The sequence below is a fragment of the Ascaphus truei genome, chromosome 1, assembly GCF_040206685.1.
Source record: "Ascaphus truei isolate aAscTru1 chromosome 1, aAscTru1.hap1, whole genome shotgun sequence".
Classification (NCBI taxonomy): Eukaryota; Metazoa; Chordata; class Amphibia; order Anura; family Ascaphidae; genus Ascaphus; species Ascaphus truei.
Genome location: NC_134483.1, coordinates 336922738 through 336948759, shown reverse-complemented (window position 1 = coordinate 336948759; position 26022 = coordinate 336922738). Strand labels below are relative to the sequence as shown.

General features: G+C 43.4%; 1 protein-coding gene across 1 annotated transcript; it reads left to right on the top strand.

Moving 5' to 3' along the window:
• The first annotated feature begins 265 nt into the window (after positions 1-265).
• JCHAIN (joining chain of multimeric IgA and IgM) lies at positions 266-25051 on the top strand. Its single transcript, XM_075577716.1, has 4 exons — positions 266-407; positions 2122-2251; positions 22202-22282; positions 24667-25051. The coding sequence occupies exons 1-4, from the start codon at positions 341-343 to the stop codon at positions 24863-24865; spliced, it is 477 nt and encodes a 158-aa protein (XP_075433831.1). The 5' UTR covers positions 266-340; the 3' UTR covers positions 24866-25051.
• Positions 25052-26022: the final 971 nt, after the last annotated feature.

The window sequence follows — 26022 nt, the reverse complement described above, 5'->3', positions numbered from 1 at the left end:
CACTTATAGCACTAAATAATAAAAAATATTATTACAGTATATTTCTCCGATTTTATTTTGAATGTGTCAATCAGCTACATGCACAGTAATGCCACTGTCCTGAGTTCACTTTTGTTCGAGAAGGGACTTGCCCTTTAACACTATTCACCACAATTCAGCAAGGGACAGCTCAAGACAAACTTCAGCAAACAACATCTGGTTTCAGTACTGTAACCTCCTTCTGCAGCCAGGTGGTTATTTTAAGAAGCAGACAGTTGCGGTGGCCTTCCCCTCCCCCCTCTTATAGTAGTCCAGGCTTAGCCTTTACCTGGACATCTCCATAAGAAGAAGGAGTGGAAGGATGCAGAAAAGCAGTGTTTGGCTCGCAGCGGTGCTGCTACTGTTCTGTGGGTCTGTCTTTGTGACAGGTAGGTGAGCTGAAAATGTTCAGGTTACAAAATGATGCTTCTACATACAGTCATTGGTGTCAACATATTACATATAACAATTATATATTGTGAAAACAAGTAGTGCTACTGTGCTAGAATTGGAAAAAAATATCTCCACTGGTATTAATGGGGCCATTCTATGGGGATTTTCATGTGAAAACGGATCAAACTGCCTCTTTGGTATATATAGAATAAGACCTTAAAGAACGTATAAACTTTGCATCCACTATGTTTTTAGATTTGACTAAAAGTTCATTTAAACCGAGTGGTGTTTAGTTAGAGATGTCGTTGAGCAGACTGAAACAACATAACGCTATGCTATCATTGGGTTGGGAAATATTATTGCACTGTACTAATAGAGCACCAGTGTGACTGGAGAGCAGATTCTGGAACACGAAGGATGGCAGTGGGTCAAGAGCTACAAGAGATTAATGCTCGTAATTTAAACATTTGTGCCTTGTCCTGGTTCACCGCTCACCCCTCTTACAGTGACTGGGCTCAGAACCAGAGGGATATGCAAAACTCCTGTGTCATGGATTGCAGGTTTCTCATGCGCTGAGGGGGTTAAATATACCAACAAAAACTTTTAATGCATCATAGAAATAGATATATTGTACATAATCATTGGAAAGCCTTTGCTTTGTAGTGTTACCTCTTTGACACTTGTCCATCTCTGTGGGAATGTTTGGAAGTGATATTAAAAAGTAGGGGGTTCATTTTCACAGTTACAGTAATGGCGTGTTATATTTATTAAAAGACAGGGACAACCTCAGCTAGGTACAGACATATTGGGTGTCATAAAAAGATTACATGAAGATTACTGAACACTGGGATGTAAGTAAAATTAATTATATTTGAATATATAAACAGTGCAGAACAATGTGGGAGGGAGGATAATAACACTGTATCGAAAAATATTACCTACAAACAATGGTGTGTGTGTGTGCGTGTATGTATGTGTGTGTGTATATATATATATATATATATATATATATATATATATATACACACGCACACACACACATTTTGTTTTACTTAAACCCCAGTGCGCAGTAGTCATCTTCATGATTATATTGATTCGTATATGGGAAGACGGTCTCATTATATACTTCCTGTTTATTGAATACCTGTGCATCTGCATGTTCATTTGGCCACAGTGTATTTGGGCTGCATTTTGCTTCAGTGTACACATTTTCTTTCTTTATGGGGTTTGGTGCCAGCTGGGCCCACAGGGCACTAGGACCTGTGCCTGAATGGTTAAGTGCCATATTGACTAAGTGGTGCTATGCCGTAAGACATTTTATGGCCCATTCATATTAGTGGTGTTGCACACTTAGTAAATATGTGCCTTAATGTATACGCACACACACACCTTCTCTTTTCTCCAAGCTCAAGAACTACTAACTTCTTTGAGGTTTATAAAAATAATCCAATTCTATTATCCATCCTTCATTAGATCTGGCCATTGGCCTCTTAAACTAGCTGATCCGTCCCTATAAATCCATGTAATGCTGGTGTAGCCTAAATCAAGTTAACTTGTTTCACTGACATGGGTCCCTGAAACCCTGAAAATAATGTAATAAATACATGATCATGCCATGTATTTTATTATTTATGTATGCCAACTCTGAACAACTCTGCACACTCTGATGCTATATTAAAAATAATAAAACACAGTGTAATGTATTTGCAGGTCAGGATTATGGTGACAATGAGCATGTCTTGGTGGATAACAAATGTAAGTGCGTCAAGGTGACCTCTAAATTTGTCCCTTCTAAAGAAAACCCGAATGAAGAGATTTTAGAGAGAAATATCGTAATAAGGTAAGTTCAGGTACCACCTTTGTACATAGTAACTAACATCAGGGTACTCCTGATAGGGCAGTTTGGGGAGGGAGGGGATCTCTTTTTACAATTACTGTACTGTAGATGAAAAAGAGAGTATCAGTGTGGCCCGGAGTGGTACTTAATATAAACCTCTTAGGAGATTATTTAGCTAAGTCTGGGCCACTTGTGATAGCATCATAGTCCACATTAATACAGTCCAAATATTTGCTTGGAGTGTATATTAATACAGTTGATAAATGTTTCAATGCCTTTCAGTGGAATGTTTACTACATACAGTAATTTACTAAAGCTCAGTAACCAATGCTATTAAATACACACATGTGCTTTGCCCAACACTAGATGGCAACATAGACTATATAATTTATTCACACTGCATTATACATGTATTGGAAGGAAACTGGCATGTCCTTGTTTCTCACTTTGCTCTTTAACACAAAGCTCTGTTAAATCAGGGAACACGAAGTGGCTTTACCTAAAACAGGATCGGAAGTTATGTTCCCCGAGTTATTCACAGAGCTATTTAAGCGTGGGCCTAGAGCGGCAAAATGTTAGGGTGGCATTTGCTGCTCTCTCTGGCTTATCGGGCCTGAGGGAAGGGCTTACATATGCCACCCTCCTCCTTCCGATTCGCAGCGTCAAATGACGCTGTGGACGTCACCAATGGGGCGTCACATGGCGTCTCGTTGCCATGGCAACGTGACGGTGCGGCGCCAAATTATGTCATGACGTCTCATTTTTGCCATGGCAACGAGACGTCATGTGGAGTGATGTTGGCGTCATTTCACGCTGCGAATCGGAAGGAGAAGGGTGGCGGGAGCAAGGAGGCGGCCGGCGTATGTAAGTGCTTAGGGGCAGCAGATTTGAAAATCCGACACAGACACAGCAAAATCACGATGTCTGGATGGGAGTAATGCCAAGTTTATTTAAAACATTTTGTAATGAGCTACTAACTAAGAAACTCAGTACTAGAGCATGTGTAGGAGCCTAGAGAGGACACCCATCCCAGGCCTACAACCAAATCCTACAGAGAACTTATAGTGGTAGGCGAGGTGGACCAACATGGGGCAGGAACACAAGTGGGAGCAGGAAAGATGGCTTCTAGAGTATTGGGATCTGTTTGCCAGGCTTTATTCAAAAAGGAAGGTTTAGCTATGACTTAAGTATTGTAATATTAAGTCCCTGTGTTAACCATAATGGACTTTAGTGGATAGGTGATGCTACAGTATGACAACACCTGTTTGCATGACATTATCAGTAACGTCCATTATAGTTGTTCTTTGCAGAAGAAAGCAGGTACCAGCATTATGTTATTGTCCTTTACGGATATAACTTTCTTATTAACTTGACGTTAACTGAGCTTTCCCAGTGAAATGCTCTTTCTTTTTCTTTCTTTTAGCATAGATGGGACGCAGAGTCTCCTGACTGGGGCTGCAGTTTAGTAAATAACATGAATTTACTACAATCAGTTGTCCTCTCAATTGTCTCTCCTTTTTTTTTTTTTAAAGATCTTGCAAAAAAAGATAAGGCAACGGCACCCATAAAAACAATTCTGTCTTTCTCATGCAAATCCTGATTCAGCTCTAACATTTACTGAAAGCACCTAAGATTTCAAGTGCCCTTCCTGCGCTATGGTGACATTTTACATGCAGTATGCGTTATTGCATTTATTAAAGAGTGAGTTTGCTATTTAGGGGATTAGAAGAGTGGACTTGTGTTTGTTGAACTGACCTTAGAAAGATCCGGTGTCAGCTGTTATATATACGGTGGAGCTAAGACACTTTGGCCTATACAGTATTTACTAAGCAATCTTCTTCTGCCGTAAAGACACCCTCTGAATCTGAAGATACCTTAAAACCTACAATAGTAACAGCATTTTCTTGTATAGTGCTGATAGTGTATGCAGCATAATAATACATTTTATTACATATAATTTTTTGCGCACCGGTCCCTGCCCCATAGAGCTTTTTTGCTGCCTTAGACACATGGAGATAAATAGATAAATAGACTTTCCCAAGGTCACTGTGTCATTGTTTTCAGTCAGTAGCCTTAGGCCTTGCCCCGCTGCCTACTACAGCGTCCGCTGTGGCGGACGCTGCATGGACGAGAGCCCTCCCCTCAATGGCGCCGGGCCCGCTGCTTGGGGGGGCCGCAAGCGCTCGGGCGAGAGCTGCTCCTGCTCTCAAAAAATTGAGAGCAGGACTCGCGTTGAGCGATTAGGCACGCCCCCCGGCGGTTCAGCCAATGAGGGCGAACCTGCCGGGTGACGTCATGGCCGCGCCCCCGTCACTCCTCCGCCACGCCCCCCCCCGGTCTCTCCTCCTGCAGTGAGCTGCAGACCGGGGAATCAGCTGAACGCGCCGCCAATATCGTGGGTGCGCGTTACAGCGGCGTGACCGGGGCCTTAGCCTTACTCACTGACTCACTCTTTCAGACTTATGACACAAGACTGATGAGTAAATATGGCCTCATATGTTAATTTCAAGCCATGTACCTCACAGCTTAGCAGTGCTCATTTGTAAGTAGGGGCCTTTCTCTGTTGGTTCTGTAATCTACATTGTATTGAAAGCTTTTTATGATAGGCATTTATTGCACCTGTGTTAATACACCCTTTCCGGTAAACAATCCATAGTATTTAGTAATAAGGCAGTTGTCAGGGTTTTCCCTTCATGACCACAAATGGAGGAATGTTAGCGGAACAGGTTCTACAAGTAACAGTTATCACACATTAAAAAGCTAAGTGAATTGCTCCACCTTTAATTAGAAACTGCCTAAAGGAACATCCTTCGACTTTCAGGGAGTTACTTTCCTGTTAGACAGATTTAATAAAATTATCCAGACATAGAGAATCAGTGGATAACAGTTCTTCTTTGTATTGCAAACATAAGGCAAACCTCTATTTATAATTAATTTATAATGAATTCTTTGTGGAGAGATGGGCAAACTTGCCCCAGTTCACTTGTAAAAGTTTCCACAAGCTTCTTAAGAAAAATAAAATTTACACAATTTCTCGAAATATTGGGCAAAGGCTGTTTGATTTGCAGATTTAAAAAATGAGTACTTCTGAATTAATTTATGTGATAATGCACAAAATGTAAAAAATGTGCAAATATCTACCAAAATTCGCTAGCACGTCTGCCAAGATTTGCTAGCTGGTTTCACGAAAGTTGGTGTCAAGGTGCTCTAGATCAGCGTTGCGCAAAATGGGCGGCGCGATCCCCAGGGGGGGCGCGAGACTGCCTGTGGGGGGTTGCGGGGTTTACAGAGGCCCCGTGCGCTTCCCGAAGGCACTTAAATTAAGTGCCGGGGGAGCTGCAGGGCCTCTGTAAGCCTTTACTTACCTTGGCTCCGGCGGCTTCCTTCCCGCGTCGCCATGGCAACGCCGCGAGGTCATGTGATGTCACCTTGCTATGGCAACGTGACGTCATGACGCCGGAGCGGAGGTAAGTGGGGGTGAGGGGGGGACGCAGAAGTGAGGAGACTGTCGGCAGGGGGGAGCAGGGGAAAAAAGTTTGCGCCCCCCTGCTCTAGATCAAGAGCCCCCCAGGGGGAGCGCAAGAATTTCTAGGGGGGGCGCGGTGGTTACAGAGGTTAAATTAAATGCCGGGGGAGGCCTCTGTAACTCCCTTACCTGCTTTCTGCCAGCTCTTCAGGGATGCTTCGCCATGGCAACGCAGCATCAAAGCGTCGCCATGGCAATACGCATCAAATGCCATCGCGGGGTCACGTGACATCATATGACCCGCAGCGTCATTTGACGCTGGGTACTTGGACGGGGGGGGGGGGGGGGCGTGAAAGCTGTGGCTGCCAGGCAGGGGGGAAGTTTGCGCATCCCTGCTCTAGATACTCTAGATACTAGCAGGTGCTGAAGATTCCATGGCCACAATTTGTTAAACTAGAACTTGTGTAAAAGTTTAGTTCATCTCTATCTCTGAGTGACCGCCTTTAGACGCGAGTGCAGGCGAGTGCAGAAAATGGCATTTTAGTGTTCTGGCTTTTAAACACCTGAAATTGACACAGTAGCACAGTAGCACAGTACTGTACACATTATAATTAATTAATTTAATTGCATTTAATTGCACACAATCCATGAAATTCAAACAAAGCAACCGCGATAAACACGTGTGCCTGGGACGATTGGCCACGTTCATGTCGCATGGAGTACAGCAGCCCACACGAAAACGGTGCCAAGATTTATTCGAATAACGGCCACTGCATCTGTACATCATGTTGCTCACAAGGGCAGATAAATATGTAGACCACATTCGCATGTACGGATGACATGGTGTTTAATCAGAATAGAAAATCCACGTTGCAGATGTTTGAAGGAGACTCAGTTGATCATGTATCTAAATGTGGTATAGGCGGGACAACGATTGCAACCTGTATTGGGAGAGAGATCTGTTTTTTTTTTTACATTTTCTATCGTTGCCGTGCGCAGGGTTCATACGTACTACAATATCCTTCAGGTTACATCGCTTCTGTAGCAGTGCTCACCTACCTGAAGCTAACAACAATATGGAGGCCATTGCATCCACACCCTGTTACAGCACACAACATCTATTCATCTATTATTGACTTTGTCTTGCAAATATCCCTTGTCCATGTACCATGGCTTCAACTGTATGGAATCCTTTAATGAGAGCAGGTCTCCGAACCTTAAGGCTAGATTCACTCAACTTTGATACTTGTTACATAAAAGCCAGTGTATATTTAACTATTTCTATTAGTTCATTGAAATTGTCATTGTAGTAACATATTTTGGTACAGTATGATAACATTGACACCATTCCAATGTATCCCTAGAAATGAAAATACTAACTTTTCATTCATTATTTTTGTTTATCATGTCCTCTGTTAAATCCAATTATATCATTTTATTCCATAGGGTCTACTAAGAATCCTATTACATAACCCTTAAGGGAGATGTTAATTCAAATGTATGTAGCCCTGGTAAGATTAGGGGCTATATTTCTATCCTCCTCCTGTGTGTAATCTCTGCTAAGGGCAGGTTGCCAGGAGTTATCATGGGTATTCCCTACTTCTGACACTGTGCTGAGTAAGTGAAGGTAGATCACTTGACCCTGTGTCCAATCAAGAGGCACAGGGGCGGTGCCTACTGGAAGCTACAAAGAGCAGTGTCACTTCCTATTTAATGGGCTGTCTGTCTGGACAGTGTGGTGAGTGAGTTAGTTAGGTTCCTGATGAGTGGAGCTGATTGTGAGCTATAGGTGGACAAAATACCTCTTACAATGCATAGGGGGTAAGGGAAGAGCTAGCCCCACTCTGGATGGCCGTGAGTCCAGAGTGGAGGCAGGGACCATCCTAAGGGAGAACAGCTAGTAGGCTGTGTATATTAATTGTACCTGACTGCTGCTGATGCTGGAGACTGAATAAAGAGTCTGCTGTTAAAAGGAGCTATTGTGTGAGACTGGAATCTCTCATCCCTGGGACAGGATTTATGTGGTAGGGATTTTGCCCCGTATCCCTGGGGCTTACTACAGATTGAGGCGCTGCACCATTGAAGAAGAACGAAGGCATCCCCCCAGAAACCTGTCCTGTTCCCCCATGTCACCGCGGGAGACTCAGGCCCTCCTGTTGCCAGCAGGTACTGTATGCACCACACTAAGACATGTAGCCCAACCACAGAACACCTTAGGGGGCCCGATCTGCGATTGGGTGGGGGTCGATGGGTTACAGTTGGAGGCGCTGCTGAGATAATCAGGACAGGTTTTCAGCTAAGGAGAGCTGAAAGTAGTATGTACACTTTCAGAGCAAGTGAGGCAGAAGGATGGGCATTTTTGGAGACTAAGGGTAGTCAGAAGAGACAGTCCTCTCGCACAGTACACCCTAGGTGCCCTAAGAGGGTGATGTAAATTTGGGTACACTTGGCTATAGCTGTTCTAGTCGCCTTGAGGCAGATAGTGTAGGATTCCTGTGGGGGTAGCCTGGTTAACATGGTACAGGTACTTCAGCATAGGAAAACACAGTACAAGTGCGCAACTATAATGAATAAACAGAGTGAATTGAAATAAAGTGCATTAACCACTTAATACCCAAGTGAGTATAAGTAACTAGGTTACCAATAAGGAGCATCTGCTGCTGTGATAGGGTGGTCCAAGACCCTGAATCTAGACAAAACAAAACACAAAACAGCGCACAACGCTCATGGTGAAGTAAGAATGAACAATTTATATTAAAAAGTAATTCAAGGCTCTGCGTACATCTGATAAAGGTAAAACAGGCATGTAACTGTAACTATGACAGTTGTTACCACTCGGGTATCAGGACACAGGAGAAGGCTGCAGCGGATCATCCAATGTCAGGAATCTGCAGTCATATCAGGCTGTGCTTTCATCTGCTGGGCTCTTTAGAAGCGGAGGGTTCCCTTTAGGCTTCCACGTAATCCAGGTAGATAAGTCCCAAGCTCCGTTTAGGAGTAGCTGGTAGAGGGACAGTCTCAACGATCAGGGTCAGCTCTGCCTCCCACGCCAGCTTCACTTAACCAGCAAAGTTATAGAATACTAAGGGTACTAGTAGATCAATAAAAGTATAATTCCAACTAGTTTCGTAGCAACTATAAAGGCCACTTCATCAGACCCTGATGAAGTAGCCTTTATAGTTGCTACGAAACTAATTGGAATTATACTTTTATTGATCTACTAGTACCCTTAGTATTCTATCACTTTGCTGGTTAAGTGAAGCTGGCGTGGGAGGCAGAGCTGACCCTGATCGTTGAGACTGTCACTCTACCAGCTACTCCTAAACGGAGCTTGGGACTTATCTACCTGGATTACGTGGAAGCCTAAAGGGAACCCTCCGCTTCTAAAGAGCCCAGCAGATGAAAGCACAGCCTGATATGACTGCAGATTCCTGACATTGGGTGATCCGCTGCAGCCTTCTCCTGTGTCCTGATAACTGAGTGGTAACAACTGTCATAGTTACAGTTACATGCCTGTTTTACCTTTATCTGATGTACGCAGAACCTTGAATTACTTTTTAATATAAATTGTTCATTCTTACTTCACTTCAGCATAGGGTCTGCACTATGAGTGGCCAAAAGTAAGTTGACGCCCCGTACTGCTGGAATGCCCAGTACACTAGCCAGTATCTAGAAAACACACCACATAGTGCTTGTGATGAAGCGTCAGCGAGTGCGGTGTACAAGGAGAGAGTTCTGCCTAGCCTGGGGCATGCCATGCGTTATATTCACTGGTTAGAGCACCATTGAGAGTAGTAAGTGACTAGGCACGAGTTGCACTATAGGCAATGAGAGTAGCGCTATCGTGGGCTTAGAGGGCTCACTAAAGATGGCACCGAGAGATACATGTGCTCTGCGGAGCATGGAGGAGGTTAAAATGGCGACTGCGGCACCATTCACTGCAACGCGTGTTGCAGCCGATCCAAAATGGCAACTCCCGCCAAGCCTAGATCACGCACGTGCTGCGTGCAAGCAGGCTACACGAGAAATGTGGCGAGAGATGTGCAAGGGTTTGGCGCCAAAACCAGAACCCCAGCTAAAAGAAGGGAGCAGCGCGAACTCTGTAGCCGCACCCACCTGTGCAGTGACTGGCCAAATGATGAGCCCACGTCACCCAAAGAGAAAGAGTGCCCCGCCTCTAGCTTCCACCAGAGGGAGGGGGCACACCGAGAACCAATCCCAACAGTCCTCCCCAGCGGAAGGAGGGACAGGAAGTGAGGCTGAGGAACTTTACTTCTGCTTGACTGGTGAAGGAGAAGGAGCTGATTGTCAAACCAGTAAGCTGATTGAATCAACCCCTGCGCAAAAGATGGCTGACCTAAGTATGAACACTTACCAGCTTCCGGGAGGCTTCCTGGTTGTGGAGGTTGATGGCCGAGAGTATCTGCGGTGCCTGTGCGCCCAATGCAGGTTACCGGGACTGGCCCCAAGTACTACAGCACGGTGCCAACAGTGTGGCATTTTCTACTTCTGGCCTATCGAGCCATATGCTGCTATCGTGACCCCGCGAGATGCCTCTCCAGCGACGCTGATCGAAGTGGAGGAGGCGGATGCGAAGGGTGCCCTGGTCCCATATATCACTCCTGCGGTATGGACCCAGGCCCAGCTACTAAGATGTGCTCCGACAGAGCAGAGCGCGACCACAGTGGTGGTACCGGAGCGGGCCCGTTTCGTACCTATACCCACTGGCGGTGCCGCAAGGACCCGAGGTGACTCCTCAGCGGAGGTGCCGTTGCAGTCCTCGTCGGATGATGAGAGAGAAAGCCTGTCATTGGTGGTGATGCGCCGGCCGGCGGACCACCCAAGCTGTAAAGAAGAGATTCCACTTACACCAGAGATGGAGCAGACGAGTCCGGAGACCCCCCGACGGCGAGTGGTGGTGCGGCCTGAACCGTGTAGAAGTCCCATGGCCGTGACGACTCCCAGTGCAGTGGAGATGGGACCAGAGATGGCTCCAGAGGAACCAAAGAGCATTGAAAAACAGCGGAGTGGTAAGAGGACTCCACCACCCCCTTATTCCTGCCAGGTGAAGGAGGAGCCTGTGGAGAGAGAGGGGCTTGAGGCCTACCTGCCCATCCGCGACCCTGTGTCAGGGTCTTCTAGACCTCCTGCCTAGCCATAGTTGTTCTTTGTCCACCGGGTGTGCTGCTGCCTTCTGTTTCCTCTGGGTTCCTCTCTATCTGTCTGTCTTTCTTCTTGTTGCTCTCCTCTCTGTCTTATAGCTCTGCTTCCTGTCTGTTTCCTTTGCCTTTGCTTGAAGTCAGACTCCTATTGCACATGCCTCTGATCCTAATCTGTTTTCTGTACCTGTACCTGTATTATAAAAGTCTGTTCACAGTAAAAGCCCTTGCTGGTAATCTGGCTTGTCCCTGTTTGTTCCTGTTCTCAGTCCCTGCCCCAGACCTGTCCTTGCTCCCCTGTCCTGTTCCAGTCTCCTCGTTGCTGACCTCTGCTTGTTACCTGACTTCGCTACCTGCCGCCTGCCTCGGACCTCTGCTTGTTTCCTGACTGCGCTGTCTGCCGCCTGGCTCGGACCCTCTGATTGTGACCCCCACTACGCTCGTGCTGTTCCGGCCACCGAGATTCTACCCGCCACAGGAGTCTCCCATGACAGAAAGCAAAGGACACTTCTGGATCTCGCTGGAACAGATACTTCTTCTGCCTGCACCCTTTCCTGCCTGCTGCAGCAGACCACATCCGCATGGTTGAAGATAAGTACTTTAGTTTCTTTTTTGGACATCCCAGTTGGGAAGGTTTTTTTTTTTTGCTGCTAAGTGTTCTGCAAGAATTATTGCGTTCATAACGAAAAAACATTTTTGCTTAGACTAGAACTGTTGCTGCAGAGACTAGTGCACCTTTCTTTGAAATTTTTCTTTTGTGCAGTGCCTGGGTTAACCCTTGAAGTACCTGTTGCCACCTTTTAAGACTCTGACTTTTATTCTCTGAACAAGGCTTGTCTCTGCATCCCTGGTTGGACCACTGCTGTTCACAGGGTTCCCATTTCAAAAGACAAGAGTGCTTCCATTATTTTGTTACTGCATCCTGCAAGTTCCCCTAAAATTTGTTTCTCTGTAACATATGATATCCCTATGCCTGATATCAAAAATTTCAGATTTAACTGCAGGGTTTCTCTGTTTGATGTCAAAAGTTTTGGATCTAACTGCAAATTTTCTCTGTATTAGTTTCCTGCGGTCTATAATATTTCTATGCCTGATATCTAAAGTTTCAGATTTAACTGCAAGGTTCTGTCTGATATTGCTATGTCTGATGTAAAAAGTTTCAGATCTAACTGCAAGTTTTCTCTGTAGTAGTTTCCTGCTGTCTATGATATTTCTATGCCTGATTTCTAAAGTTTCAGATTCAACTGCAGGTTTTCTTTGTCTATATGATATCCCTACGCCTGATTTCTAAAGTTTCAGATATAACTACAGGTTTCTCTGTCTATGTTTTTTCCTTGCATTTATAAATCTCCGTGACTGATGCTAAAGTCTCAAAAGGGCAGCTCTCCTATCTTGTGTCTCTCTGTGTCTAATATTCCTGTTGTTCATTCTAATGCTTCTGCATTAAAGACACATTTTCTGCATTACTGGTTTCTTGGGAAGTTTGGTTTCCCTACAGTATGCCTGAAGTTATGGCTCCCACTCTGAAAACAGTCTTGAGCAGTAAATGTGAACACAGTACCACTGATTCTTCAGAACTTCTCAAAGCAAGAAAGAAGTAGAAAAAGAAGGGAGGCATTACTGTGGAAGTTGCAGAAGAAATTAAGAATGAAAATTTAACCTCAGAGTCTGCATTTGATGAAAGAGATATGCTGCAGCTTAAGGCAACTCACAGACGTATCCCAAGAATAGTGGAAGAAAAGAAAGATGCCCTAACTCAGACGCTTCAAGCTGCACAGAAAACGATTGATTGTCTTTATGGACGTTTAGATAAGGAGCAAGAAGCCAAGGCTGCACTACAAAGCTGTCTATCCTCAGCAATTGCTAAGTGTGTTCTCCAGGAGAAAGAAAAAGAGCAGTTGGAGAGGGACAGGGTGATCCTGTCAAGTAAGCTGGAGAAGGCCTATGCTGATAATGCCCAGTACCAGAGTTTCATGGCTCAAGTTGGCGCAAAACTGGAAGCCTCTGAGGAGAAGAATTGCCACTTCAACACAGAACTACGTTCTTTGAGAGAGATCTTCGAAGGGTTAAATAGCAGTTTTGAAATGGTAACCCAGGAGTGCAAGAATCTCTATGTCCAAGTCAGTGAAGGAGATAAGAAACTCCATGAATTAGGAGAGGAGAAGAAACAGTTGGCCCGGGAAAAAATAGACATGCAGACAGCACTGCAGAATGCAGAGAGGATGCTGCAAGAAGAACGTGTCTCCCTGGAGCAGCGCACACAAGTAGAAAATATGCTGCAGAGTCAGCTGCAAGAATTGCATACACATCTGCAGGACACGAAGGAGAAATGGGTGAATGCTGAAGAAAAGCAGCAAGTTCTGCAGGAAGAAAGTTTCCAGACTGCCTACAAGATAAAGATGCTGCAAGAGTATTTGAGTACCCAGTGTATCCCCAAAGAACAGCATGAGGAGCTGAAGGCCACACTGAGCATAACCAGAGCCTCGCTGGAGGAGGAGCTTAGAGCCCAGGTAACCCTGTATGAGAGGAAACACAAGGCGGTCCAGAAACTGAAACAAGAGTTGGAGGAGCAGAGACACTGCTCCATCTCTAACAGTCAGTACACCCAGGAGAAAGAGACCCGGAAAAGGCAGGCAGCTGAGACCTTTGCAAAGGAATTGTCAGAGCTCCAAGACGTAATGAGGGATGCATGGAAGCAAGCTCAAAATGATCATTGTGAAGAGCTGAAAGCCCTGAGAGGAAAATTGCAAAATGCACTCAACCAGGGGTCTCTCGCTGAGGAGTGGAAATTGCAGCAACGCCTAAAGATGGAAGAGCTAAAGCTAGCAGCTGAACACACATCACAGTATCTCACAGCGCTGCAGGCGCAGATCGCTGAGCTCAAGACACAGCTTGCCAAAAAAGAGAGGGAGGAAGTGTCCGTCCGTCATGTGGCTGGCCTGACACTGCGTTATGGGGTCAAGATGACTGATGCCTGCAAAGTGTTGAATCACACAGCCCATGAGAAGGCCCGGCTGCAGCTGGACAAAGTCTGGGAGGAGTACCGGCAGCTACAGGTCAGAAATAAAGAAAAAGAAACACATTTAAGCCTTGTTCCAAGTCAGCTGGGAGAGATGGAGTCGCGACTCAACTCCAAAGAAGCTGAACTGACAACTGCTTTGAGTGGAAAAAGAAGTGCAGAAGGACAGCTTTAAGAGCTGAAAACGCAAATAGCTCATCTTTCATTGGGTGATGCCAAGAAACGGCAGTCGCAAGAGGAGACCATGGAGAGCGAACTCTGTGTCCCCACTGACTCATCTGGAAAGGCTGCACCCGTCCTTGATGCCCACGTTCCTGATGTCTCTGCCCCTGCTTTTGGGTTGAACACATCCATTTGGAGGTTCCTTGCAGCACCCAATGTACTTGTGGAGTACCCACTGCCCACTGACAAACCACCAGAGGTGGGTCACCTTGAGTCCACTTTTCATCAAGGCCTCCGGGAAGAGCCTGGAGGATCGTCCGGAGAACGCTCTCGAGAGGGGGGAGTAATGTCAGGGTCTCCTAGACCTCCTGTCTAGCCATAGTTATTCTTTGTCCACCGGGTGTGCTGCTGCCTTCTGTTTCCTCTGGGTTCCTCTCTGTCTGTCTGTCTTTCTTCTTGTTGCTCTCCTCTCTGTCTTATAGCTCTGCTTCCTGTCTGTTTCCTTTGCCTTTGGTTGACGTCAGACTCCTATTGCACATGCCTCTGATCCTGATCTGTTTTCTGTACCTGTACCTGTATTATAGAAGTCTGTTCACAGTAAAAGCCCTTGCTGGTAATCTGGCTTGTCCCTGTTTGTTCCTGTTCTCAGTCCCTGCCCCCAGACCTGTACTTGCTCCCCTGTCCTGTTCCAGTCTCCTCGTTGCTGACCTCTGCTTGTTACCTGACTTCGCTACCTGCCACCTGCCTCGGACCTCTGCTTGTTACCTGACTTCGCTACCTGCCACCTGCCTCGGACCTCTGCTTGTTTCCTGACTGCGCTGTCTGCCGCCTGCCTCGGACCCTCTGATTGTGACCCCTACTACGCTCGTGCTGTTCCGGCCAACGAGATCCTACCCGCCACAGGAGTCTCCCGTGACACCCTGATGGTCCACCGCCACCCCTTCTGGTCCTCGACGCACTTCCGGTGTGGGACCAAGAGGCGGATGGAGATTCCACGACGACCAACGATGACGTCACTTCCGGGTCGGACTGGCGCAGAGGCCCGGAAGCCTTGATTGCCTCGCTGAAGAGAGCTGGGCTGGAGGAAGAGTTTGAGAAATTTAAGGCCCAAGTGGCCAAGCGGGGAGCCAGACACGCTACCGTAAGAGACAGTAAGAAAGCACCTACCGGTCGTGGCATCGCCCGACTCAGAGACACTGTAATGGACTATGGCGATCCTATGGTCACCGCCTCTAGCGCCAATGCCCCAGCCACTGCCCCATCCAATGCCACCGGGTCCTAGTGGGAGTAAGCCGAGTAAGACGCCCAAGTTTTCAACTGATTGGCGGGATTGGGTGACAAGTGATGAGGGTTCTGATGGGGAGATACCTCTGTCAAGTGTGATACCTGTACCTAACCCCACTGTGTTTAACCATGTACCTAGAGGTAGGGCCCGAGGGTCCCAGTCTACTGCAAAACCGGGTACCATAAGTCCCAAGGCACCCAAGATGAATCCCACGGTTTACAAGAATGTCATTAGAGGAAGGCGTAAAGGCTTGCACTCTACTGAGGCAGAAACATCTGGTGTGTCCTCGAGAGCTGAGTCCGAGGAAGGTATGAGTGTGTCATCCTCATATGAGCACCGAGATAAATGGTGGGCACCATTATTCACAGGATATGAAGGGATGGACCACACCAGATTTGTATTAATAAAGAAAGACACAGTAGACCACTGGTGGGAGGTAGGCACATTTTCTCCACAGGAGGTTGCTAACGAGCTAGACTATAGGTGGAGGGAGATTATGCAAAAGGTGATCACACCCAAAGGTTTATCTATTCTGTATGATGACATTGCGCCTGAGGAGCCAAAGTACTGGGTACTGCCAGGAAAGGTTGGGAATCTGAAACTTGCTAAGTTAAGTCGAGCAGATAGAGCCATAGTGGCGAGATACCAGCAGTCTCATGGTTATGAGTTCCCGTACGCACCAGAACCGATCATGCAGGAGATCAAGGACCAGAGAGACACCTGGCTCAGAGATGCCGTTGTAGAACACATAAGAATGAAATTTGGTAGCACTGCTTATTTGAGGGAAGACAAAATATGTTCTGTAATGTAGGCTTGGAGTACAGGCAGGAACATTTATGCACAACATACTGTACAGGCCGGAGAATGGGCCTGTTCAGCCTTTCTTTATTAAGATCGTGGATCACAATGGGCGGGAAGTGAAGAAGTCTGATCCCCGTCATTATTACTGAGTTAAGGGTTCTCCATGTTGGGAGTTTCCCGCTACGTTATGTCACCATCATGGGTGTTACAGTCCTGTGTACACCATATTAATTATGTTTGTATGTTCACAGGTTGTTCACCTGTAGGATGGTCCAGCAAATTAGGTCCAAGTGGGGACTATTGGATTCCACCTGAGGGAGAGTGTAGCCCTGGTAAGATTAGGGGCTATATTTCTATCCTCCTCCTGTGTGTAATCTCTGCTAAGAGCAGGTTGCCAGGGGTTATCATGGGGTTTCCCTACTTCTGACACTGTGCTGAGTAAGTGAAGGTAGATCACTTGACCCTGTGTCCAATAAAGAGGCACAGGGGCGGTGCCTACTGGAAGCTACAAAGAGCAGTGTCACTTCCTATTTAATGGTGGGTGAGTGAGTTAGTTAGGTTCCTGATGAGTGGAGCTGATAGTGAGCTATAGGTGGACCAAATACCTCTTACCCTGCATAGGGGGTAAGGGAAGAGCTAGCCCCACTCTGGATGGCCCTGAGTCCAGAGTGGAGGCAGGGACCATCCTTAGGGAGAACAGCTAGTAGGCTGTGTATATTAATTGTACCTGACTGGTGCTGCTGCTGCTGCTGATGCTGGAGACTGAATAAAGAGTCTGCTGTTAAAAGGAGCTATTGTGTGAGAATCTCTCATCCCTGGGAGGGGATTTCTGTGGTAGGGATTCCACCCCGTATCCCTGGGGCTTACTACAGATGGAAGCGCTGCACCATTGAAGAAGAACGAAGGCATCCACCCCAGAAACCTGTCCTGTTGTTCCCCCATGTCACCGCAGGAGACTCAGGCCCTCCTGTTGCCAGCAGGTATGCACCACACTAAGACATGTAGCCCGACCACAGAACACCTTAGGGGGCCCGATCTGAGATTGGGTGGGGGTCGATGGGTTACATGTAACTAACGTATTAACTCAAGTGTTCATTTACTTTGAACTCAATCTTCACTCGTGATAAGCCAAGTATTAACTACATTTTTAGTCAAGGGGTAACTCAATTTGAACTCAATTTGGATGCAAACAATAGATTACTATATTATTTCTCACAATATGTAACAGAATTTTTCCCCCTACCGCATAGATTTTATGATGATATAAATGTTAGTAAATTAAGTCATTTTTGTGAGTAAAAAAAGTGCAATCCTTTTTTTTTTTTCCCACCATGGTTTGAGGTAATCTAGGCCTTATTTGGAACAGGATGCTGAACAAAATATTATTTAAAGACACCCTCACTACTGCCTTTGGCCAAGGCAAGCCTCTATAACTCTACCACATATTACTTAGATTAAAGAAGCAGGAGGTTGATCTATATCTACACGGCATACAGTATCTCTCTCTGAGTACCACAAAGACAAATGCTTCTGTACTGGTTTCCACATCAGAAACATTTCCACTATAGGATGCAGCAATCCAGACTTTTGCAGAAATGAGTAAGCATCTTGAAAAGTGCACATTAGATTTTTGCTAGTTGTAAAGGGAATAAGCACCAAATTACCTGCTTTTATATATGTATTGATATCCTCTGATTTAACACATCCCACAGTGACTCTCTGAAATCTGACAATACACTGAACTGAGTGCACATCCTCTGTCTGTGTTTCATGTTCTGTCTCTGGTTTTAAATATATATTGCCATGCTCAGTAGCACTCCTCTGTGACACTTATATGCTTATATATATGTTGTGGTCATTTTGGGGGTTCAATATGAGCTTGTAGGTGTCCTGTATGTAATACATTGAACTGGTTGGTTAAACTGGACACACAGATTAACACCTACGGGGACAATCTGGTAAAAAAACAAAAGAGAGAAATGTAATAAAATGATCTTAGATTATAAGGAACTTTATGTATATCACTGGCTCATCGGGGCAAACAACCCCTCAACAGGCATGACCTAGATGCCTTATTCTCCAATCCCTTGTTGGTAAAAATTCCATCCTACATATCCCAGACACTATTTTTTTAGGGATCACATCCAGGTAAAAAAAAAATCCACATCACAAGAGAACCTGGAAACACAACAGGAGGAATGACCCCACAAATGGTGTTGAAAACCCTCTATGTATCAAAGAACATAATATGCAATCCATCCAAGTACTCACTAAGCTCAGCTGAGGTTTCGCTTTTGCATAAAGGTTTATCCTGCGTACCCACCACTACACAATCTGAGTAGAAAAGTCAATTACACAGAAATCTGAAACAAAAATACTTTTTCTCCAAATCACGTTCTGACAGTTAAAAAAAATAAAGAAGAAGAAGCACATTTCACCCTCCATCTTCTAACTCATCTATTCAAACTTTTATCAGGATGTTGGTATAGACAGTCTGCCTGCCCGTTACTTGACAAAGCCATAAAATCATATTCTAATCATGTACGGATGGGGCAGCTCTATCATCATTATCCAACAATCCCAATATTGTCACGTGGCTGGGCGATTAAGGCAGGGCTATTAAAAATTTATAAGGATTACCAAGCTGAAATTATCTCCCAACTGAGTGACACTGCAACATACAGTACTTACCTTTACCATCTGATCCAATGCACACATTTAAGAAAATAATAAATACATCCTATCTCCAGTCCTTAGCAACATTGAGCTACATTATGTACTGTATTCGAGACTGAGCAGTGTTTAAAACAACACATTGTGCAAAATTGATCTGCTATTCGGTATGCCCTACAAGTCAAAAAGAGTGAGCGACCTGTGGCTATACAGTATATCTCTATCAACAGAACCAATACTTACCCATTCTTAAATATATGATCATTGATCACCCTTCCCCCCACCCCCACCTTCTCTACAAGGACGCAATTGTTCTGTGCAACTCTTATTATGTGAAACACGATGGATACACTTTCTGGACACTGCCCTAGGGGTCTCAATGAATGCTTTGAGCTGCTTTCTTTAATTTGTCTTCAGGATGCTGACTGCTATAGTGTGTAGCAATGCAACACATTTAAACCTCTATGTACCTGCATACTGTATAAGCAACAACATGGATTGGGGGTTTCTTCCCTTATGGCTGCTAATGCCTCTGAGTGTTGGGCATGGATACCAGGTCTCACAGTTACATGGTAGATGAGGTTGAAAAAAGTAATGGCAATCAGATTTCTCCCTGGATCAATATCCTTCCCATGTTTACTTATTTGGCATATTACTGAATACTTTTTCTTTCTAAAAAGAAGCCTAAACTTTTCTTAAAGAATCTATTGCATCTGCCATCACAGTCTCCTTCAGTAGTACATTCCAAATGTTAATGTAAATAACCCTTTGCTCTGCTGGGGAAATCTCCTTTCATCCAATTCCAGGACATAACCCTGTAATATAAATATATATATATAGTTTTCCTGCAGGACACTTCAAGTCTTGTAGAGAAGAGTTAAACCTCAGCACCTGCTTTCTCCTGACTATAATTCTGGAAGCCGGATGACCTCTTCTCCAGTATATCCCAGGGTCCCACTTTGACATATTTGAGCAAGAAGCTCCTTTTACAACTGTTGCAGTCTGTTGTGTGATGCAGAACACAATACTTCTGACGCAAACAAAAACTTCTACTATCTGTTGCTACTTTTGACAGTAGTATCCTGCTATTTACCCATGGCACATTTAAACGACAGTGAAGCATATCACTATGCTCTAAATTGGAGCTGGTATTTCATTTTCCAATTTCTGTTTTTGAGTTTCCAGTGTCTGTATATATGTGTTTATGCATTTTTTCTGTGTCTTGTTATGTGGGGTGCACTTTATACTTGTTACTAACATAGTGGACCGTTCTGTTTACTCGGGTCTCCTAGCAACCAGACAGCTGCTTTTGCACTTGAGTCAAATAAGGCCATAGTGATAAGCACTCTTTCATATTGACAATGGTCCTAATAGTGAAATATTGACCTTGAATTAGTATATATTTATTAATTATAAAAACAAACTACCTGAGAGTGATGTTCCAGTCATCACCTACACTTGACTATGCACCCAAGCAATAAACCCTTGAATTTCCTTGAATTGTGCGGACCTTGTAAATATAAGTATATATAAAATACATGATTTATTTTAACCTTTTGGGTGCCCCAAGACGTAGCCACTACATCATGGGGTCTGATATTCCAGGAGGCCCCATGACATAGTCGCTACGCGATGCATGCAAAGTGCTAATTTTCTACGTGTCCTGCACTCCATAGGAATATAACCCGTGAATGCGTCACGGCTGGAAAAAGGAGTTTTAGCACTGGTTGAAATACTCAGCAGAAATGCTAGTAGGCGCTAGTGTGCTTTCAAAATCTAAATGCAATGTAACCTTTCCCTTATTGCTGTTCATTTCGTACAATATGATAGGCTATATGTAATGGTATTTAAATATAACTCACCATTTATTCCCCTAAAAACTATTTTATTACATTACAGTAAATTAATTTATGAAAAATACAAATTTCTTCACTCTTCTTCAGGCTGGCTGGCCTCTTGGACATTTTCGCCTGTATATAAATAAATTGAGAAGAAATACAGTAGTGTAGTGCATGAATTACTGTACATTGTGTGGTACGCGTGTGTTTTTATGGAACCTGGTTGAAATGCATATGCGTGTCATTGCATTTCTGCACAGTACGGGTATCCAAGGTATTGTCAACCACTGACTACTGGTATTTTGCCTGGGGGAGTTTTCCGCTTGGTAGAAGCAAAGTGGGGGAGGGGGGACAGCTTGTCTATTCTGGTAGTAAGGGGGTCCTTCCCTCATGGATCCGCTTAAGAGCAGCCAGCCATGAGAGAACAACAAGCAGCCCGCCTCAATGCCATAAAGGTAATCTGCCTTTCTGAAATTATAAAGAAAATGTAAATGCCAAGATTGTCGTAAAAAGTGGCGGGTAGGACAAAAACAACTAAGCAGGGACAGGGACATATAGTACCTTTATACCTGTGTGAGAACTTTATTGTTCTACCACAGCTAAGGGGAGGAGCTATATCCCATTAGTTAAGACTGCCATGGAGGATCTAGAAGAAATATATAAATATATTAAAGAAAATGTTACAAGAGACCCTAGTGAAATTGTATTAAATTCATTAATATATAGAATTATCAATACAAATCAAATTTCACTAAGATATATATCTATCTATATCTAAAGCAGAAAATAGCCGTGTTAGTCCAGTTGCGATAGTGCAGAATAAATGAGTTCTTCAGTATTAGGTGATATCTTTTTTATTGGACTAACAATTTATGTCATAGGACAAGCTTTCGAGAGTTCTTCAGAAGAAGAGAGGAGAACTCTTGAAAGCTTGTCCTATGACATAAATTGTTAGTCCAATAAAAAAGGTATCACCTAATACTGTAGAACTCATATATTCTGCACTATCTATATATACACACACACACACACACACACACACACACACACACACACACACACACACACACACACACACACACACACACACACACACACACACAATCATATTTTCTATGATCCAAAAATAAATCCAGATCCAAAATAAAAACTAGCGGACTTGGGCAAAACCCAATTCATAGAAAACCATGACCAAAACACCAGTACCAGTTACCATCTCTTGTTCCTCTACCATTCCCAATGTCATTGGGGAGCCATGTGATTGCTACACTGTCAAGTATGTGGCTCCCTAGCTGGAATGTCGGTGTCATGGACTTTCAGGCGTGCAAACGTTTAATATACATGCCCACATTTACTAAGAGCTGCTATTCCATAGGCGATCTTCCAGTATCAGAAGACACCTTACCGCACGTTCAAGTGAATGGGCTAAAATGGGTCTTTAAGCTTTGTGAAATATGACTAACTATAGTGTCTAAATAAACATGGATGTAACATAAGCTGCTGTGTATTGATTTCATGAATATAATAATATTCTTTTTAATTTTCTCTAGGGTTCCAATAAAAAGCAGAATGAACATTTCAGATCCAACGTCTCCGCTGCGAACCAAGTTTGTCTATAACCTTTCAAAACTGTAAGCTATTATATTTCAACTACAGCAGGGTTTCAGCTCGTTAACACACACACATAGGCCCATATTCACTAAAGGGTGCTAAGCATTAGCACTTCTTTACTCTTATTTATTATGAATGGGAGTTAGTGTGTGCTAAAGCGCATCACCCTTTTGTGAATATGGGTCATAGTATTTCATTGTTTTCCACGTTGATAACTTTTAGGTCAGGTATGACTTTCTCCACATGTTCACCTCATGTGTGCAGGAAGGCTACCAAATTAAAATTGAAAAACATGTATGTACATTTATATGGTGTTATAAAAGGATTAAGACATCCCATCTTTGTACCCGGGAATAAAGAGGCCACTATGGATTTGTGGTGTCATTTACTACATGTAGTGCATGACATTGTCCCCTCAGATAACAGAACATAAACCTGTTATAACAATGCAGAATGTCGCAGAGTTTCCATAGGATTAAATGGCAGTGATAGTGCAGAATATCACAACGTATAGTTCTCTTCAAAATGCTTCATAGGGGAGAATGAAGCCTGATACATCTGTACATAGGGAATAGATCTCATTGTATTGAAATACATAAGTAACCTCCCAATTTCAGCTTCTTTGAGAACATCTGATACTCTCTTATAGTTGTGACATCGTTACAATGATTAGCGGGGTAAAATCGAGTTATACTAAAAGCACCAGACATAGCAGGGTTGTCAACCTCTGGGGACCCCAATTAGTAAGATTTGGGAGTTCTGGACCAATATAAATGGCATTCTAGTATAAAAGTACTGATTTTTATCAGCGAGACTCAACTGATGTCTATGAAACTGCTGATGCTAAAAGGGTAAGTGTGTCTGAAATATTAAGACATTACAACCAAGGCTATCTGATACTACCAGTGTCAGGATTGATCACATATCCAGATAGACGTCCTCTTGTGTCCCTCAGAGTAAGTAAATCAGTACATTTCAAACCATATTTATTTCTAATAATTTTTAATAGGGCCGCATCCAATACTTTTTACACCCCTCTAGTGGTAAAGACAGATGGTCCTAATGTTTAATTGAAAGTCTGTGAAATGGCTACTAGCGGAATATTGCTACAGATATTCAGTTTGCCTTTGTAATCTACTGCAGCAGCAAAAGAGAAACCGGTTGCACAAAGGCGCCAATACTGCAAGAGCAACTACTATAGGACTGTTGTGTTAAGTTTAGCGGGACATGGAGAATGAGATCACAGATTAGTCACAACCAGTGTATTTGTGCAATTGGCCCATTTTTCAATATGCTGTGAAACTGCTTCTCCTTGTCAGAAAAGATCTGAGCGTATTCATTTGAAAAACTTCTGTGACATGATTAACCAGCTTCATGGCATATTGAATAGATAACGAAGGGAAGAAAATCAGGGCTGCTTTTGAGGAAGGCCTGTGTGGCCGAAACGTTAAGTCTATTGGCAATAAATTAGTTTATTGAGCAAATCCGTGGAGCCCTGATTTTCTTCCCTTCGTTATACCCTGGATTGATATAGAGAATCCTGAACCAGGAGCACCAGTAGTTGTATCCCCTTTTTTCTGATTATAATAGTGTGCAGCAATTTATCATTCTTCTATTCATATTGAATAGATACAAATGAGCTCTAATAAACCTAGATTTGTAATGTATTTTATAGAAAACGTTCAGAACAAGTTTTTGACAAGATTCATAGCAAATATAAACTAATAGATGTATAGGTTTATAAGAAATGAATATAAAGTACACTCTAATCTAACACAAATCAGAGATTGGGTGCTCTGTGTATAAATCACCAATGCAAAAGCACATGATATGCCAGTGGTTTTCAAGTTTTTTTTGGTTAAGGAACCCTATACTTATATGGTGAAATTTTGAAGAACCCCAACCCTCTCTAATAGCGCGTCTGAGATCAGATGCATTGTAAGGAACCCCAACCCTCTCTAATAGCGCGTCTGAGATCAGATGCATTGTAAGGAATCCCAACCCTCTCTAATAGCGCGTCTGAAATCAGATGCATTGTAAGGAGCCCCAACCCTCTCTAATAGCATGTCTGAGATCAGATGCATTGTAAGGAATCCCAACCCTCTCTGATAGCACGTCTGAGATCAGATGCATTGTACATTCTTCTGTATTTGGTACAAAGTTCAAATGACCTTCAAATTGCATGAAACCCTTTAGGGATGCCAACGTATTTCTAGGATCCACTCTTGAAAGTTACTGCTATAGATACTTACAATGCCAATAAAGTAAACAATCTATTAGGACTTTCTTTTAAATGTACTTACAATGAATGTATATGACTGACAGTAATATTTGTTGTAATCACACTGACTAGTTGTGGTTACTTATCTCATTGACTTTTTTTCTGTATTCACTTGTTTTATAGCTGCAAAAAATGTGACCCTGTTGAAATAGAAATTGGTGGTGAAACGGTTATTGCATCTCAGGCCAATTGTGCAAATTCCGACGACACCTGCTATACCTACGACAGAAAGAAGTGCTACACCAGAGATGTCCCGTTCACCTATGGTGGGCAGACCAGAATTGTGAAGGCAGCTCTGACTCCAGAATCCTGCTATGAATAAATTTGATTTTTTTATGACATATACAGTACACATTTACATCATGTAAAAAGAACACATGTATATTGTTTTACAGTACAACTAATGCTATCAGTTCACATTGGAAATGTTGCTGGAGTCTGAATACTGTATTTAGCCCCAATATTGTGTAATTTCAGAAATAAATATTTTTTTTTAGAGTGCAAATAATTGGGGAATTGTGAATATTCTGTCTACAAATTATATAACAGCACTATTAGTTTTGTTACTATTTTATATAGTTGACTACTTTTCAAGATATATATATATACACAAGATATATGCATCTGATATACTAAAAGTTGAGGTTTCACAACAGTGGGTACTTACCAGAGTTAGTAGTTGCTCTGCTACAATAGAGCTACCCATTCTGCCTCCAGTACTTACCTAGTGAGGAGAGATAAGAAGAGCTGTTGATTATGGCAATGAAATGGGAAGTTATGTTCAAAGAAACAAACACAACCTAACAGACTCAAAATCGACAGGATGGACACACTGGCCTTGGGTCATCCACCTGCAATATGACAAACGTGTGGTAATATCACCAAGAAAATGTGTTCTTTTTAATGTGCAAGCCACCCACTTAAAACGTATTTCTAGTGCAGGTGACAAAAGGCGTCTTGATATCAAGTGATTAAATATAAGGGTAAACAAAAATACAAGATATAGAAGTCTTCAAAAATGATCTGGGGCTCTACAGGGTGAAAAGAAACACACACAAAAGGTTATTTGTTCCTTCTTTATGTTGATCTCTTGTTATAAGCAGATATTCAATTGCAAAATATCCATAAACAGTATATGGCATTTCAGGCGAGTTATTACTAAGGATGACGCATACCTGGCTCTTTCTCCACGATAATATACAACAACCAGGCAAAGAACATGGCCTTCAAGCTTTCCTCTAAAACTCTTGTGGTTTACAAACTGTGACGATAGCCTCCACAGGTGCATTAATATTACACAAAAATAACTGGGTTTGAACTGAAACGAGTCTTAGATATAATAAAGTGATTTTATTCCTTAGGATAGGTGAACACATGAATAATACAGTAACAGACAAGAAGTACACTTACTTAGGGGTTGGGGAATGAGAAGTTAGATGTAGCATTTCTCTTCAGCAATCAGGTAATCATTCAGGTGAT

Coding starts and splice junctions, on each gene's coding strand:
- JCHAIN (XM_075577716.1), top strand. CDS start 341: ATGCAGAAAAGCAGTGTTTGGCTCGCAGCGGTGCTGCTACTGTTCTGT. Junction 408..2,121: donor TGGGTCTGTCTTTGTGACAG/GTAGGTGAGCTG, acceptor ATGTATTTGCAG/GTCAGGATTATGGTGACAAT. Junction 2,252..22,201: donor GAGAGAAATATCGTAATAAG/GTAAGTTCAGGT, acceptor AATTTTCTCTAG/GGTTCCAATAAAAAGCAGAA.